The 16,111-nt window shown below is 39.6% G+C and overlaps 1 protein-coding gene across 3 annotated transcripts in view; it reads right to left on the reverse strand.

The window, feature by feature from the left end:
• LOC139758474 (uncharacterized) overlaps window positions 1–15,753 on the reverse strand; it is a 38,515-nt gene extending 22,762 nt beyond the window's left edge. The window contains exons 1-5 of one of the 3 annotated variants that reach the window (XM_071679936.1): window positions 15,634–15,753; window positions 3,242–3,484; window positions 2,485–2,555; window positions 922–1,021; window positions 497–562 (exon numbers count right to left, since the gene is read on the reverse strand). In XM_071679936.1, coding sequence (XP_071536037.1) covers window positions 497–562; window positions 922–1,021; window positions 2,485–2,555; window positions 3,242–3,388 — 384 coding nt within the window. In that variant the 5' untranslated portion in view covers window positions 3,389–3,484; window positions 15,634–15,753. Of the gene's footprint in view, window positions 1–496; window positions 563–921; window positions 1,022–2,484; window positions 2,556–3,241; window positions 6,157–15,633 lie in introns of those variants that run through there. The other 2 variants (XM_071679937.1, XM_071679935.1) reach the window with 2 other exon arrangements.
• Window positions 15,754–16,111: the final 358 nt, after the last annotated feature.

Below are 16,111 nucleotides of genomic sequence, written 5' to 3' on the forward strand. Positions count from 1 at the left end.
CCACAAGGGAAAATATAATGCCAGATGTCTAATTTGAAGTTCATTAATATCAATTCGTTAACCATATTAGGAATACAATAATAAATATTTCAGCAATGATCCTCAACTTATGATTCATTATTCTGTTAATCATTTCCTACGAGATCTATAATAAAAATGATTTTCCAATTCATTATTAATTTTTACCTAGTCAATACATGAAATAAAATTGGCTAATAAGTGTTCAGTAAACAATGCTGTGTTATCAAAGTTTATGTGAATGCAGTTCTTGTGAAACAAACTTCCCAAATACCTATAAAGAATTAGACTGATTTTGGAACATCTATGCCAGGACATGGAACAAAAATTGATTCCTTCATCATAAAATGGAGAATATATGTAAAAACTCTGTAAGCAATAAATCAGCTCTCCTGAGTGCTTCATAAATGACATACCTGTAGGAATGAAAGGGGATACAAGAATATATTCCTATTTTAACTGTGTTTCATAAACTCACCTGACGTCTTACATTCGAGGCTGAATTGGTACTCCTTGGTCTTCCCAATGCAGGCAGGCTGGATGTCTGAGTGATGAGTACATCATTTAAAAATTAGGATCAGAGGATTGTGGTAGCATAAAATACACTATTAACTTTTTCTCCTTTCAACAGCACAGAAAATGAATATTTAAAGAATCTGAAAACTGCAAGTACTGTAAATTTGGCACAGAATATAAAATAACATATACAGCCTGGCATCAATGCAGAACTTTAAATACAATAAAAATCAATCCAGCAAGTCCAACAGCACATGTAACATAAGAGCATAAGTATCTTCACACAGGCCTCAACAGTAGGACACCTAAGTGTGTCTTTTCTGACTATAACCAATGGAATGCTTATATTACACTTGTTAATGTACCGGATACAAACATTTCATCTACCTGTGGTAAGGCAAAAGACTTGTCCTCTTCTTCAATAGCAATTGTTAAAGGCAAACTTCTGTAGTTGTCACCTCGTTTATCAAGCTCCTCCATTAGGAATCTGAAAGAGCAAGAAAAAGTTCATAGTTAACGGAATATCAAGATCAACTACCCAACAAGATAATTCTTTTATGGGCTATGGATATAACTCAGGTATGCTTCTTATACTGGCCTTAAAACCAAGTAGTTCTCTATCCTTCTTTCCTAACTACACACAAATATCTCCTGAGTAGTCATGAGGCATTTCATGCACAACAATACAATGATCACATTCATTAAATCCTTTTGCAAAGTCTGTGTATATCACATCAGCATTCTGATTTGTTCTTCAATGACTACAATCTTATCAGTGGCCAAGCAAATGGAAAAGTCAAAATTTTCCTGCCCTCAAACAATGCCACACTGGGTTATAAAATACATATAAAGTCAGTCAATTTATACCTTTGGACTTTCAAAAGTTTAAATTATATGCAGTGTCAATGCTATCAGTTGGTAATTTTTCGAATCACAGTATTTAGCTTCTTCCTTAATGAAGTGGTCAATTTGAATCAGTTTTAAGCTTTTGTGGCTGGATTCCAAGTGGGTTAGAACGTATCAGGACTTGAACATTCATTAAGGTGAAAGGCTTTTTTGTGTTGTTGTTGAAGGCCGAGCCTTAATTGAAATACAGAGGGAATTATGAAAGGGAAAAACAAAAGACAAAGGAAAGTATTCACAACTTTTGGAAGTGTGACATGCATGTGTGATAGAATGAATTGGTATATGTGGTATATGGGAGGCGACATGCTATCAATGGGCTGAACCAGGATATAGCTAAGTCATGGAATAGTCTGTGGAAGGTGGGCTCTGGTTTACATTACAGCTAAAGAGTGGATGCATACAAATGAGGCCACGGTCTTTCTGTTCCTGATACAACACCATTAAGAGAGGAGGAGCAAAAAAGATACCTTTGAAAACTTGCTAAAAGGTAATGAAGAACATATTAACCATAGGAAAAAGAAGTAGGAAATGAAGCACAAAGTGAAAGTACTTTATTTACATGATCTTCAGGTATCTATATGTATACTTTACATCTCTATCACTTTTGCAGCTATTTACAAGCAAAACAATGTAGTAAATATAAAGTTTCCAAATTCTTAGAAAACCGATAATACAACACAATCTAGGGTTCTAAAAAGATAATATAATATGTGAGATGTTACAAAGGTAAAATACTGAAGTAAAATAGATGTAATATTCTATACCAAAAGATTTCTCCATTAAGAAATAATAAGTAAGGTCTGTCATAAAATACACTTTAACAGTGGCAATAGATTCTGCAATAGATTAATAGTGTAAAATTCCAAAATAATCTAGGTCTCTTTTATATGGAAAATTATAAATACCTAATAAATATATTAAATACTATCTATCTAATGAATCCATATCAAGAAACCCTTCTTTACTGAAACATAACTATAAAGTGCAAACCAAAGCTACAGCAAAGACTGACATATTCAATAGAAGAAGAAATGCACTACTTACTTCCTCTCCTTCCTAAGCCTTCGCACAACCTTCTTTACTTGATACACACGATTCACCAACATTTCATTTTCCTTGAAAAAATATAGATATTCAATATTAGTCAAACCTAATAAAAAAAATAATGATATAAGAATATAACGGGCCGTCACAGGAGTCCCTCCTCTTCATTGACTATCTACCAGTTTTGAACAAAAGCATAATGAAAGCACTAATTACATTTTTAACTATTCATTTTGTATGTTTTTCCCCCCAAAAAATTCCTTCCACTTCATAGCCTCACCTACTTGACAAAATCTTGATGGAGTTCTAGGTGTTATACTCAAAATCCCACACTCTAACATCAACACTACATATAGCAAGGAATTTATCAGTCCCAAATTCGTAAAATTCTATCTACAAAATGCGTGACCGTCTTATAAATCTTACTAAGAAAGTGATACTGTTCCAGAATAAGTAAGTTTCATTTGTAGAATATGTCTCCTACTGCATTACATGTGTATTTCATTAATTCTACTACATCCTCTTGATTATCAGGGATATTTCAGAAATAATCTGTAACATGAGTGTAGAGGGATACCATAGTTCTTGCCTTCACAAAGAGGCCTTCAAAAGGTAGAGTCCCGAATAAGGGGCGCCACTATAATACCAGATAAAAAATTAACATTACTTTTGTGATGCCCCTGAACTACATATTTACTGAGTCTTTACCTGATATTCGTCTCAAGATCCAAAATACAATTAGCCACTTCAGTCTTACCTTTTGCACATTACTGCATCTCCTCAAGACAGCATTGTACTTCTTATAGTACTTATCTTCGGTCCCATTTTCAATCTGAGGAAACGTTGGTAAGATATTTCCCTCGTGTATTGAATTATCCATGTCCTCTACAGGGCCGCCATACATAACGTTTGTTTTGATTGCTCTCTGAGCGCTTGTTTACCGTCACCTGCGCTACTGTAGTGACTGACGTAGAAGAAAACGGGTTGAGGGCTAACACGCCTAAAAAAAAAAAAGAGCATGCTTAAAAGTATTAATAAGTATGCTCCAATCAAGACATCCAGTCAATCTACACTGAAAGGTATGATTTAAGTAAAGATAATTCAAAATATTGCAGGATTATATCAAATTTTCTAAGATCTTCCTTAAACACACACGAATAATAGGATTTGTACTGATAAAGCAATAAACCACACTTCATTAAGTGTAGTGATGTGTGTATGTCTATGTAAGTAGAGTGCAGGGTTGGGTTGCTAAGCAGTGGGTAGTTGTAGCATAGGCATGAGGGGCTTCCTTGGGCATTTTCTGTTCTTTGTAGTCAAGTTGCTTTCTTAGTTTGTAGCCATCCTTTTGGAGGTAGTTGAATATAAAAAAGAAAAATAGAGAATAGACCCTTTAGAATTATCTGCCGTTTCTTGTGACTGAAGTCTAAAAATTGATAGGTTTTATATAGTTTTGCTTTATTTTGAGGTAAATGATACATGTGCTGAATACGTTATGTATAAATCTTTTAGTATTGGGCAACCAAGGTTGCTCATGAAAAGATGTAGCCGCTTGCAGTGCATGAATGTAGTCATCCGTAAATAGTGGTTATGTTTACATCAGAAGGACTAAAGTTGATAGGGCATGTCCAGCGTCTGGGGTAAACCATGGAAAGGTCTGTGGGGCCTGGATGTGGATAAGCTGTGGTTTTGGTGCATTACAATTACACATAACAGATAGAGACAGTGTGAACTAATGTGGGCCTTTTTGTGTTTTCCTGGGGCTACCTCGCTGAAGCGGGGTACCAATGGTTTCCTGTGGGGCAGGGTAGCGATAGTGATGGATGGAGGCAAGTATGAATATGTACATGTGTATGCATGTCTATGTGTATTTTTAAGTGTTATATATATATATATATATATATATATATATATATATATATATATATATATATATATATATATATATATATATATATATATATATATTTTTTTTTTTTTTTTTTTTTTTTTTTTTGCCGGTCTCCCGCGTTTGCGAGGTAGCGCAAGGAAACAGACGAAAGAAATGGCCCAACCCAACCCCATACACATGTATATACATACGTCCACACAAGCAAATATACATACCTACACAGCTTTCCATGGTTTACCCCAGACGCTTCACATGCCCTGATTCAATCCACTGACAGCACGTCAACCCCGGTATACCACATCGATCCAATTCACTCTATTCCTTGCCCTCCTTTCACCCTCCTGCATGTTCAGGCCCCGATCACACAAAATCTTTTTCATTCCATCTTTCCACCTCCAATTTGGTCTCCCACTTCTTCTCGTTCCCTCCACCTCCGACACATATATCCTCTTGGTCAATCTTTCCTCACTTATTCTCTCCATGTGCCCAAACCATTTCAAAACACCCTCTTCTGCTCTCTCAACCACGCTCTTTTTATTTCCACACATCTCTCTTACCCTTACGTTACTTACTCGATCAAACCACCTCACACCACACATTGTCCTCAAACATCTCATTTCCAGCACATCCATCCTCCTGCGCACAACTTTATCCATAGCCCACGCCTCGCAACCATACAACATTGTTGGAACCACTATTCCTTCAAACATACCCATTTTTGCTTTCCGAGATAATGTTCTCGACTTCAACACATTCTTCAAGGCTCCCAGAATTTTCGCCCCCTCCCCCACCCTATGATCCATTTCCGCTTCCATGGTTCCATCCGCTGCCAGATCCACTCCCAGATATCTAAAACACTTTACTTCCTCCAGTTTTTCTCCATTCAAACTTACCTCCCAATTGACTTAACCCTTAACCCTACTGTACCTAATAACCTTGCTCTTATTCACATTTACTCTTAACTTTCTTCTTTCACACACTTTACCAAACTCCGTCACCAGCTTCTGCAGTTTCTCACATGAATCAGCCACCAGCGCTGTATCATCAGCGAACAACAACTGACTCACTTCCCATGCTCTCTCATCCCCAACAGACTTCATACTTATCCCTCTTTCCAAAACTCTTGCATTCACCTCCCTAACAACCCCATCCATAAACAAATTAAACAACCATGGAGACATCACACACCCCTGCCGCAAACCTACATTCACTGAGAACCAATCACTTTCCTCTCTTCCTACACGTACACGTGCCTTACATCCTCGATAAAAACTTTTCACTGCTTCTAACAACTTGCCTCCCACACCATATATTCTTAATACCTTCCACAGAGCATCTCTATCAACTCTATCATATGCCTTCTCCAGATCCATAAATGCTACATACAAATCCATTTGCTTTTCTAAGTATTTCTCACATACATTCTTCAAAGCAAACACCTGATCCACACATCCTCTACCACTTCTGAAACCACACTGCTCTTCCCCAATCTGATGCTCTGTAATTGCCTTGACCCTCTCAATCAATACCCTCCCATATAATTTGATGATAGAGTGGCAGATATAGGGTGTTTTGGTCGAGGTGGTGTGCAAAGTGAGAGGGTTAGGGAAAATGATTTGGTAAACAGAGAAGAGGTAGTAAAAGCTTTGCGGAAGATAAAAGCCGGCAAGGCAGCAGGTTTGGATGGTACTGCAGTGGAAGTTATTAAAAAAGGGGGTGACTGTATTAGTGACTGGTTGGTAAGGTTATTTAATGTATGTATGACTCATGGTGAGGTGCCTTAGGATTGGCGGAATGCGTGCATAGTGCCATTGTACAAAGGCGAAGGGGATAAGAGTGAGTGCTCAAATTATAGAGGTATAAGTTTGTTGAGTATATATATATATATATATATATATATATATATATATATATATATATATATATATATATATATATATATATATATATATTATCCCTGGGGATAGGGGAGAAAGAATACTTCCCACGTATTCCCTGCGTGTCGTAGAAGGCGACTAAAAGGGGAGGGAGCGGGTGGCTGGAAATCCTCCCCTCTCGTTTTTTTTTTTTTTTTTTTTTCCAAAAGAAGGAACAGAGAAGGGGGCCAGGTGATGATATTCCCTCTTAAGGCCCAGTCCTCTGTTCTTAACGCTACCTCGCTAATGCGGGAAATGGCGGATAGTATGAGATATATATATATATATATATATATATATATATATATATATATATATATATATATATATATATATATATATATATATCTGAAGAACCATCATAATGGAGTTGCACGGACTGTGATCCTTGCTGTGGTTGCAAGAATGTTCTTCCGCCCACCAGTGATGCTACTACGTTTGTGAATCAAGAACCATTGCAACACAAACCTCGCCAAGTGGTAGAGTGTCCCGCAGTGTATCGAGACAGACTTCCCCAGAACTTTTTTAAAGGGGAAGTAAATGTTTATAGTTGTGTTACTGGAGTGATAGTTTTCATACATGGTGCTTTGACAAGAAAATAGTGAAATTGGAAAAAATGTAGCTTAGACATTGAAGCTTATTGATACAGTGGTTAAATTGATGAGAACTGCTATTGACGTTTGTGTAAATGAATTATACATTTCCCTTTTCCATAGCCAGAGGTTGAACCATTATGTGACATTCATTTTTTCATTTCATTTCAAGCTAGAAGTTTCAGTTTTCTAAATTGTTTCTTACATTTTTCATATGTATATATATGTATATGTGTGTGTGTGTGTGTGTGTGTGTGTGCGTATGTATGTGTATGTATGTATATGTGTATATATATATGTATATTATCCCTGGGGATAGGGGTGAAAGAATACTTCCCACGCATTCCTCGCGTGTCGTATAAGGCGACTAGAGGGGACGGGAGCGGGGGGCAAGAAATCCTCCCCTCCTTGTATTTTTTAACTTTCTAAAATGGGAAACAGAAGAAGGAGTCACGCGGGGAGTGCTCATCCTCCTCGAAGGCTCAGACTGGGGTGTCTAAATGTGTGTGGATGTAACCAAGATGTGAAAAAAGGAGAGATAGGTAGTATGTTTGAGGAAAGGAACCTCGATGTTCTGGCTCTGAGTGAAACAAAGCTCAAGGGTAAAGGGGAAGAGTGGTTTGGGAATGTCTTGGGAGTAAAGTCAGGGGTTAGTGAGAGGACAAGAGCAAGGGAAGGACTAGCAGTACTCCTGAAACAGGAGTTGTGGGAGTATGTGATAGAATGTAAGAAAGTAAATTCTCGATTAATATGGGTAAAACTGAAAGTTGATGGAGAGAGATGGGTGATTATTGGTGCATATGCACCTGGGCATGAGAAGATCATGAGAGGCAAGTGTTTTGGGAGCAGCTGAATGAGTGTGTTAGTGGTTTTGATGCACGAGACCGGGTTATAGTGATGGGTGATTTGAATGCAAAGGTGAGTAATGTCGCAGTTGAGGGAATAATTGGTATACATGGGGTGTTCAGTGTTGTAAATGGAAATGGTGAAGAGCTTGTAGATTTATGCGCTGAAAAAGGACTGGTGATTGGGAATACCTGGTTTAAAAAGCGAGTTATACATAAGTATACGTATGTAAGTAGGAGAGATGGCCAGAGAGCGTTATTGGATTACGTGTTAATTGACAGGCGCGCGAAAGAGAGACTTTTGGACGTTAATGTGCTGAGAGGTGCAACTGGAGGGATGTCTGATCATAATCTTGCGGAGGCTAAGGTGAAGATTTGTATGGGTTTTCAGAAAAGAAGAGTGAAATTTGGGGTGAAGAGGGTGGTGAGAGTAAGTGAGCTTGGGAAGGAGACTTGTGTGAGGAAGTACCAGGAGAGACTGAGTACAGAATGGAAAAAGGTGAGAACAATGGAAGTAAGGGGAGTGAGGGAGGAATGGGATGTATTTAGGGAATCAGTGATGGATTGCGCAAAAGATGCTTGCGGCATGAGAAGAGTGGGAGGTGGGTTGATTAGAAAGGGTAGTGAGTGGTGGGATGAAGAAGTAAGATTATCAGTGAAAGAGAAGAGAGAGGCATTTGGACGATTTTTGCAGGGAAAAATGCAATTGAGTGGGAGATGTATAAAAGAAAGAGACAGGAGGTCAAGAGAAAGGTACAAGAGGTGAAAAAGAGGGCAAATGAGAGTTGGGGTGAGAGAGTATCATTAAATTTTAGGGAGAATAAAAAGATGTTCTGGAAGGAGGTAAATAAAGTGCGTAAGACAAGGGAGCAAATGGGAACTTCAGTGAAGGGCGCAAATGGGGAGGTGATAACAAGTAGTGGTGATGTGAGAAGGAGATGGAGTGAGTATTTTGAAGGTTTGTTGAATGTGTTTGATGATAGAGTGGCAGATATAGGGTGTTTTGGTCGATGTGGTGTGCAAAGTGAGAAGGTTAGGGAAAATGATTTGGTAAACAGAGAAGAGGTAGTGAAAACTTTGCGGAAGATGAAAGCAAAGTCGAGGTGGTGTGCAAAGTGAGAGGGTTAGGGAAAATGACTTGGTAAACAGAGAAGAGGTAGTAAAAGCTTTGCGGAAGATGAAAGCCGGCAAGGCAGCAGGTTTGGATGGTATTGCAGTGGAATTTATTAAAAAAGGGGGTGACTGTATTATTGACTGGTTGGTAAGGTTATTTAATGTATGTATGACTCATGGTGAGGTGCCTGAGGATTGGCGGAATGCGTGCATAGTGCCATCGTACAAAGGCAAAGGGGATAAGAGTGAGTGCTCAAATTACAGAGGTATAAGTTTGTTGAGTATTCCTGGTAAATTATATGGGAGGGTATTGATTGAGAGGGTGAAGGCATGTACAGAGCATCAGATTGGGGAAGAGCAGTGTGGTTTCAGAAGTGGTAGAGGATGTGAGGATCAGGTGTTTGCTTTGAAAAATGTATGTGAGAAATACTTAGAAAAGCAAATGGATTTGTATGTAGTATTTATGGATCTGGAGAAGGCATATGATAGAGTTGATAGAGATGCTCTGTGGAAGGTATTAAGAATATATGGTGTGGGAGGCAAGTTGTTAGAAGCAGTGAAAAGTTTTTATCGAGGATGTAAGGCATGTGTACGTGTAGGAAGAGAGGAAAGTGATTGGTTCTCAGTGAATGCAGGTTTGCGGCAGGGGTGTGTGATGTCTCCATGGTTGTTTAATTTGTTTATGGATGGGGTTGTTAGGGAGGTGAATGCAAGAGTTTTGGAAAGAGGGGCAAGTACGAAGTCTGTTGGGGATGAGAGAGCTTGGGAAGTGAGTCAGTTGTTGTTTGCTGATGATACAGCGCTGGTGGCTGATTCGTGTGAGAAACTGCAGAAGCTGGTGACTGAGTTTGGTAAAGTGTGTGAAAGAAGAAAGTTAAGAGTAAATGTGAATAAGAGCAAGGTTATTAGGTACAGTAGGGTTGAGGGTCAAGTCAATTGGGAGGTAAGTTTGAATGGAGAAAAACTGGAGGAAGTAAAGTGTTTTAGATATCTGGGAGTGGATCTGGCAGCGGATGGAACCATGGAAGCGGAAGTGGATCATAGGTTGGGGGAGGGGGCGAAAATTCTGGGAGCCTTGAAGAATGTGTTGAAGTCGAGAACATTATCTCGGAAAGCAAAAATGGGTATGTTTGAAGGAATAGTGGTTCCAACAATGTTGTATGGTTGCGAGGCGTGGGCTATGGATAGAGTTGTGCGCAGGAGGATGGATGTGCTGGAAATGAGATGTTTGAGGACAATGTGTGGTGTGAGGTGGTTTGATCGAGTAAGTAACGTAAGGGTAAGAGAGATGTGTGGAAATAAAAAGAGCGTGGTTGAGAGAGCAGAAGAGGGTGTTTTGAAATGGTTTGGGCACATGGAGAGAATAAGTGAGGAAAGATTGACCAAGAGGATATATGTGTCGGAGGTGGAGGGAACGAGAAGTGGGAGACCAAATTGGAGGTGGAAAGATGGAGTGAAAAAGATTTTGTGTGATCGGGGCCTGAACATGCAGGAGGGTGAAAGGAGGGCAAGGAATAGAGTGAATTGGATCGATGTGGTATACCGGGGTTGACGTGCTGTCAGTGGATTGAATCAGGGCATGTGAAGCGTTTGGGGTAAACCATGGAAAGCTGTGTAGGTATGTATATTTGCGTGTGTGGACGTATGTATATACATGTGTATGGGGTTGGGTTTGGCCATTTCTTTCGTCTGTTTGCCATTTCTTTCGTCTGTTTCCTTGCGCTACCTCGCAAACGCGGGAGACAGCGACAAAGCAAAAAAAAAATATATCTCATACTATCCGCCATTTCCCGCATTAGCGAGGTAGCGTTAAGAACAGAAGACTGGGCCTTAAGAGGGAATATCATCACCTGGCCCCCTTCTCTGTTCCTTCTTTTGGAAAAAAAAAAAAAAAAAAAACGAGAGGGGAGGATTTCCAGCCACCCGCTCCCTCCCCTTTTAGTCGCCTTCTACGACACGCAGGGAATACGTGGGAAGTATTCTTTCTCCCCTATCCCCAGGGATATAAATATATATATATATATATATATATATATTTTTTTTTTTTCAAACTATTCGCCATTTCCCGCGATAGCGAGGTAGCGTTAAGAACAGAGGACTGGGCCTTTGGGGGAATATCCTCACCTGGCCCCCTTCTCTGTTCCTTCTTTTGGATAAAAAAAAAAGAGGGGAGGATTTCCAGCCCCCCGCTCCCTCCCCTTTTAGTCGCCTTCTACGACACGCAGGGAATACGTGGGAAGTATTGTTTCTCCCCTATCACCAGGGATAATATATATATATATATATATATATATATATATATATATATATATATATATATATATATATATTTATATATATATATATATATATATATATATATATATTTATATATATATATATATATATATATATATATATATATATATATATATATATATATTTATATATTATCCTTGGGGATAGGGGAGCAAGAATACTTCCCACGTATTCCCTGCGTGTCGTAGAAGGCGACTAAAAGGGGAGGGAGCGGGGGGCTGGAAATCCTCCCCTCTCGTTTTTTTTTTTTTCCAAAAGAAGGAACAGAGAATTGGGCCAGGTGACGGTAGTCCCTCAAAGGCCCAGTCCTCTGTTCTTAACGCTACCTCGCTAATGCGGGAAATGGCGAATAGTTTGAAAGAAAGATATATTTATATATATATAATTTTAATTTGTCGCTGACTCCCGCGTTAGCGAAGTAGCGCAAGGAAACAGACGAAAGAACGGCTCAACCAACCCACATACACATGTATATACATACACGTCCACACACGCAAATATACATACTTATACATCTTAACGTATACATATATGTATACACACACAGACATATACATATATACACATGTACATAATTCATGCTGTCTACCTTTATTCATTCCAATCGCCACCCCGCCACATATGAAATAACAACCCCCTCCCCCCTCATGTGTGCGAGGTAGCGCTAAAAAAGACAACAAAGGCCACAATCGTTCACACTCAAGTCTCTAGCTGTCACGCAATAATGCACCGAAACCACAGCTCCCTTTCCACATCCAGGCCCCACAGAACTTTCCATGGTTTACCCCAGACGCTTCACATGTCCTGGTTCAATCCATTGACAGCACGTAGACCCCGGTATACCACATCGTTCCAATTCACTCTATTCCTTGCACGCCTTTCACCCTCCTGCATGTTCAGGCCCCGATCACTCAAAATCTTTTTCACTCCATCTTTCCACCTCCAATTTGGTCTCCCACATCTCGTTCCCTCCACCTCTGACACATATATACTCTTGGTCAATCTTTCCTCACTCATTCTCTCCATGTGACCAAACCATTTCAACACACCTACTTCTGCTCTCTCAACCACGCTCTTTTTATTACCACACATCTCTCTTACCCTATTATTACTTAGTCGATCAAACCACCTCACACCACATATTGTCCTCAAACATCTCATTTCCAGCACATCCACTCTCCTCCGCATAACTCTATCCATAGCCCACGCCTCGCAACCATATAACATTGTTGGAACCACTATTCCTTCAAACATACCCATTTTTGCTTTCAGAGATAATGTTCTCGACTTCCACACATTTTTCACCGCTCCCAGAACTTTCGCTCCCTCCCCCACCCTATGATTCACTTCCGCTTCCATGGTTCCATCCGCTGCCAAATCCACTCCAACATATCTAATACATTTGACTTCCTTCAGTTTTTCTCCATTCAAACTTACCTCCCAGTTGACTTGTCCCTCAACCCTACTGTACCTAATAACCTTGCTCTTATTCACATTTACTCTCAGCTTTCTTCTTTCACACACTTTACCAAACTCAGGCACCAGCTTCTGCACTTTCTCACACGAATCAGCCACCAGCAATGTAGCATCATCCCCAACAGACTGCATACTTGCCACTCTTTCCAAAACTCTTGCATTCACCTCCCTAACAACCCCAACCATAAACAAATTAAACAACCATGGAGACATCACACACCCCTGCCGCAAACCTACATTCACTGAGAACAAATCACTTTCCTCTCTTACTATACGTACAAATGCCTTACATCCTCGATACAAACTTTTCACTGCTTCTAACAACTTGCCTCCCACATCATATATTCGTAATATGTGTGTGTGTGTGTGTGTGTGTTGATATGCATATATGGGCGTTTTAGATATCTGGGAGCGTATTTGGCAGCGAATGGAACCATGGAAGCGGAAGTGAGTCACAGGGTGGGTGAGGGGGCGAAGGTTCTGGGAGCGTTGAAGAATGAGTAGAAGGCGAGAACTTTATTCTGGAGAGCAAAAATGGGTATTTTGATCGCCGTTTCCCACGTTAGCGACTAAGAAAGGCCACATCCACCCTCTAAACGTCATGTGTAATGAACACAAACCACAGCTCCCGATCCACATCCAAGCTCCAAAGACCTTTCCATGGTTTACCCTAGACGCATCAAATGTTATAGTTCAATCCACTGACACCACATCCACTTCAGGATAACACATTATTCCAATTCACTTTATTCCGTGCACGCATTTCACCCTACCGCATGTTCATGCCCCTATCACAATCTTATTCGCTTAATCGTTTCATATCCATTTTGGTCTCACCCTCCTTGTTCCCTCCACTTGACACAAATCCTCTTTGTCAACCTTTCCCATTAATTTACTCCCTATGTCCAAACCATTTCAGCATATCCCCTTATGCTCTCTCAACTATACTCGTCTTACCACATTTCTCTATTACCGTTTCATTACTTGCTTGATTAATCCACCTCACACATCCACCCTTCTCCATACAGCTTTATCTACAATCCATGTCACGCATCCTTATCATATGGTTGGGACTACTAAACCTTCAACATAACCTCCCCCCCCCCCGAGAATGATCTCTCCACATTCTTCAGCGGTCATGGAAACTTTGCCCACCACCAACCCTATGGCTCACTTCAGCTTCCATTCGCTACCACATGCACTTCCATTGTTTCTCGACTCAAAACTGGCATCCCAGCTAACCTATCCTTCAACCCTGCTACACCTAATAACCTTGTTTTTATTTACTTTGACTCAACTTCTACCTGTCACTCATACTTCCACTCAGTCATCAACTTCAGCAGTTTCACTCGAATATACCACCAGTGCTGTATCATCAACAAACAGCAAACAACTTCTGACTTCTTAGGTCCTCTCGTCCCATACAGACTACACACTTGCCCCCATCTCCAAGACACTTGGATTTACCTCCCTTATCATCCCATCCATAAATAAATTAAACAACCATAGTGACATTGAAAACACCTGCCGCATACCAACCTTCACTTGAAACCATTTACTCTCCTCTCTTCCAATGTGTACACATGCCTAACACCTTTAACAAAACTTTTCACTGCTTCTAGCAGCTTTCCTTCCATACAGTAAATTCTTAAGACCTTCCACAATATATCTACATCCACCCTATCATATGCTTTCTCCAAATCCGTAAAGGCCACATACAAATTTATCCACTTCCCTGAATATTCCTCAATCATTCCTTAAGCAAACTGATCCACACATCCTCTAGCACTTCTGAAACCACACTGCTCCTCTCCAATCTGATGCTCTGTACATGCCTTCACACTTTCAATCACTATTCTCACATATAAAAGATACTCTACGAACTTACACCTCTGTAATTTGAATACTCACTTTTATCACCACTTGCTTTAAACAATGGCACTAAACATGCACTCTGCCAATCCTCAGGCACAAGATCCATACATACCTGAAAATACTAATTAACCAATCAACAATCGTCACCACCTTTCTCAGCAAATTCAACGGCAACAGACTCAAGCCGCCTTCCCACATTTCATCTTACACAAGGTTTTCACCACCTCTTTCTCTCTTCACCAATCCATTCTCCATATATCACTTTGCATACCAACCCGACCTAAACACCATACATGTGCCACCCTACGATCGACCTCACTCAAGTGCTTGAAAAATACTCCAGCTCCTCCCTAATTAGTCATTACTTGTTACCACCTCCCAATCTGCCATTTCACCGGATACTATTTATATTTTTTTTTGCACATAATAACCTTCCAAATCATCATCTTATTCCCCCTAAAGTTTACAAATACTTGATCATCCCAACTTTTATTTGCACTCTTCCTCAGCACCTGCACCTTCCTCTTGATCTTCTACCGCTTTCTCTTATACATCTCACAATTATATGAACTCCCTCCTTGTAACACACAAACGCCTTCTTTTACCTTCCACCAGCAAGTTTACTTCAACCCACCAATCAATACCCTTTCTAATCAGACCAACTTTCATCTCTCGTATGCCACATGCATCTCTTGCACAATCCAGTACTGTTTCCTGAAATAACTCCTCACCCACATCCCTTGCTTCATTTACTCGCATCTTTTACTGTTCTTCACTCACTCTCTCCTGGCATTTCTTCAAAGCCGGGAAAATAGCTTGTCTCGCTTTAAATAAGCTGCCTATTTTGCTGACTCTAATATCAGCATGCCTATTTTGCTAACTCTAATATCAGCATAACTCTCAGCAAAACCCTAAAGCATTAAGGAGCCTTGCTTCCAAACCTTCATTAGTAACATAATAGAAACATGTTTTCTCCATTTCATTTACCACCATACCAAAGATTAATTCAGCATAGTAAAATAAAAATTTGTTACACTTATGCTTCGTTATATTTACACATGGAGTTAGCTAATGGGATTTTAGCTCCCTTCCTGGCACTACCTAGCTGACACAGGAATCAGCGACTTAATAGCCAGCCTCACCTTACTTTTAAGTCTTCTTTCTTTTCTCTTAAACTATCCGCCATTTCCCGCATTAGCGAGGTAGCGTTAAGAACAGAGGACTGGGCCTTTGTGGAATATCCTCACCTGGCCCCCCTCTGTTCCTTCTTTTGGAAAAAAAAAAAAAAAAAAAAAAAAAAAAAAAAAAAATTGTTTCTATTTATTAAACTATTTACAGTTATGACCTCCCAGCACTGTAATATCTCAGTTATGTACTTTGTCGAATGGCTGCCTAAAGTAAATAAGTTATCAATTACTATCATTAATCATAAATGTTTATGGCATTTAAGAGCAACAAGGATAAAATAATCAAATACTTAATATATAGATAAACTTCCATGACTAATACTACATACCACCTGGACAGCTTGTGTACCACTGTCAGTTTGGAAGAAATGCCATGGAGGAGTTGCTTATATTATTGTTCCTTTTAATATTCTCTGCATACGACTTGAAAGAT

Source organism: Panulirus ornatus, chromosome 30 (genome assembly GCF_036320965.1).
Source record: "Panulirus ornatus isolate Po-2019 chromosome 30, ASM3632096v1, whole genome shotgun sequence".
Classification (NCBI taxonomy): domain Eukaryota; kingdom Metazoa; phylum Arthropoda; class Malacostraca; order Decapoda; family Palinuridae; genus Panulirus; species Panulirus ornatus.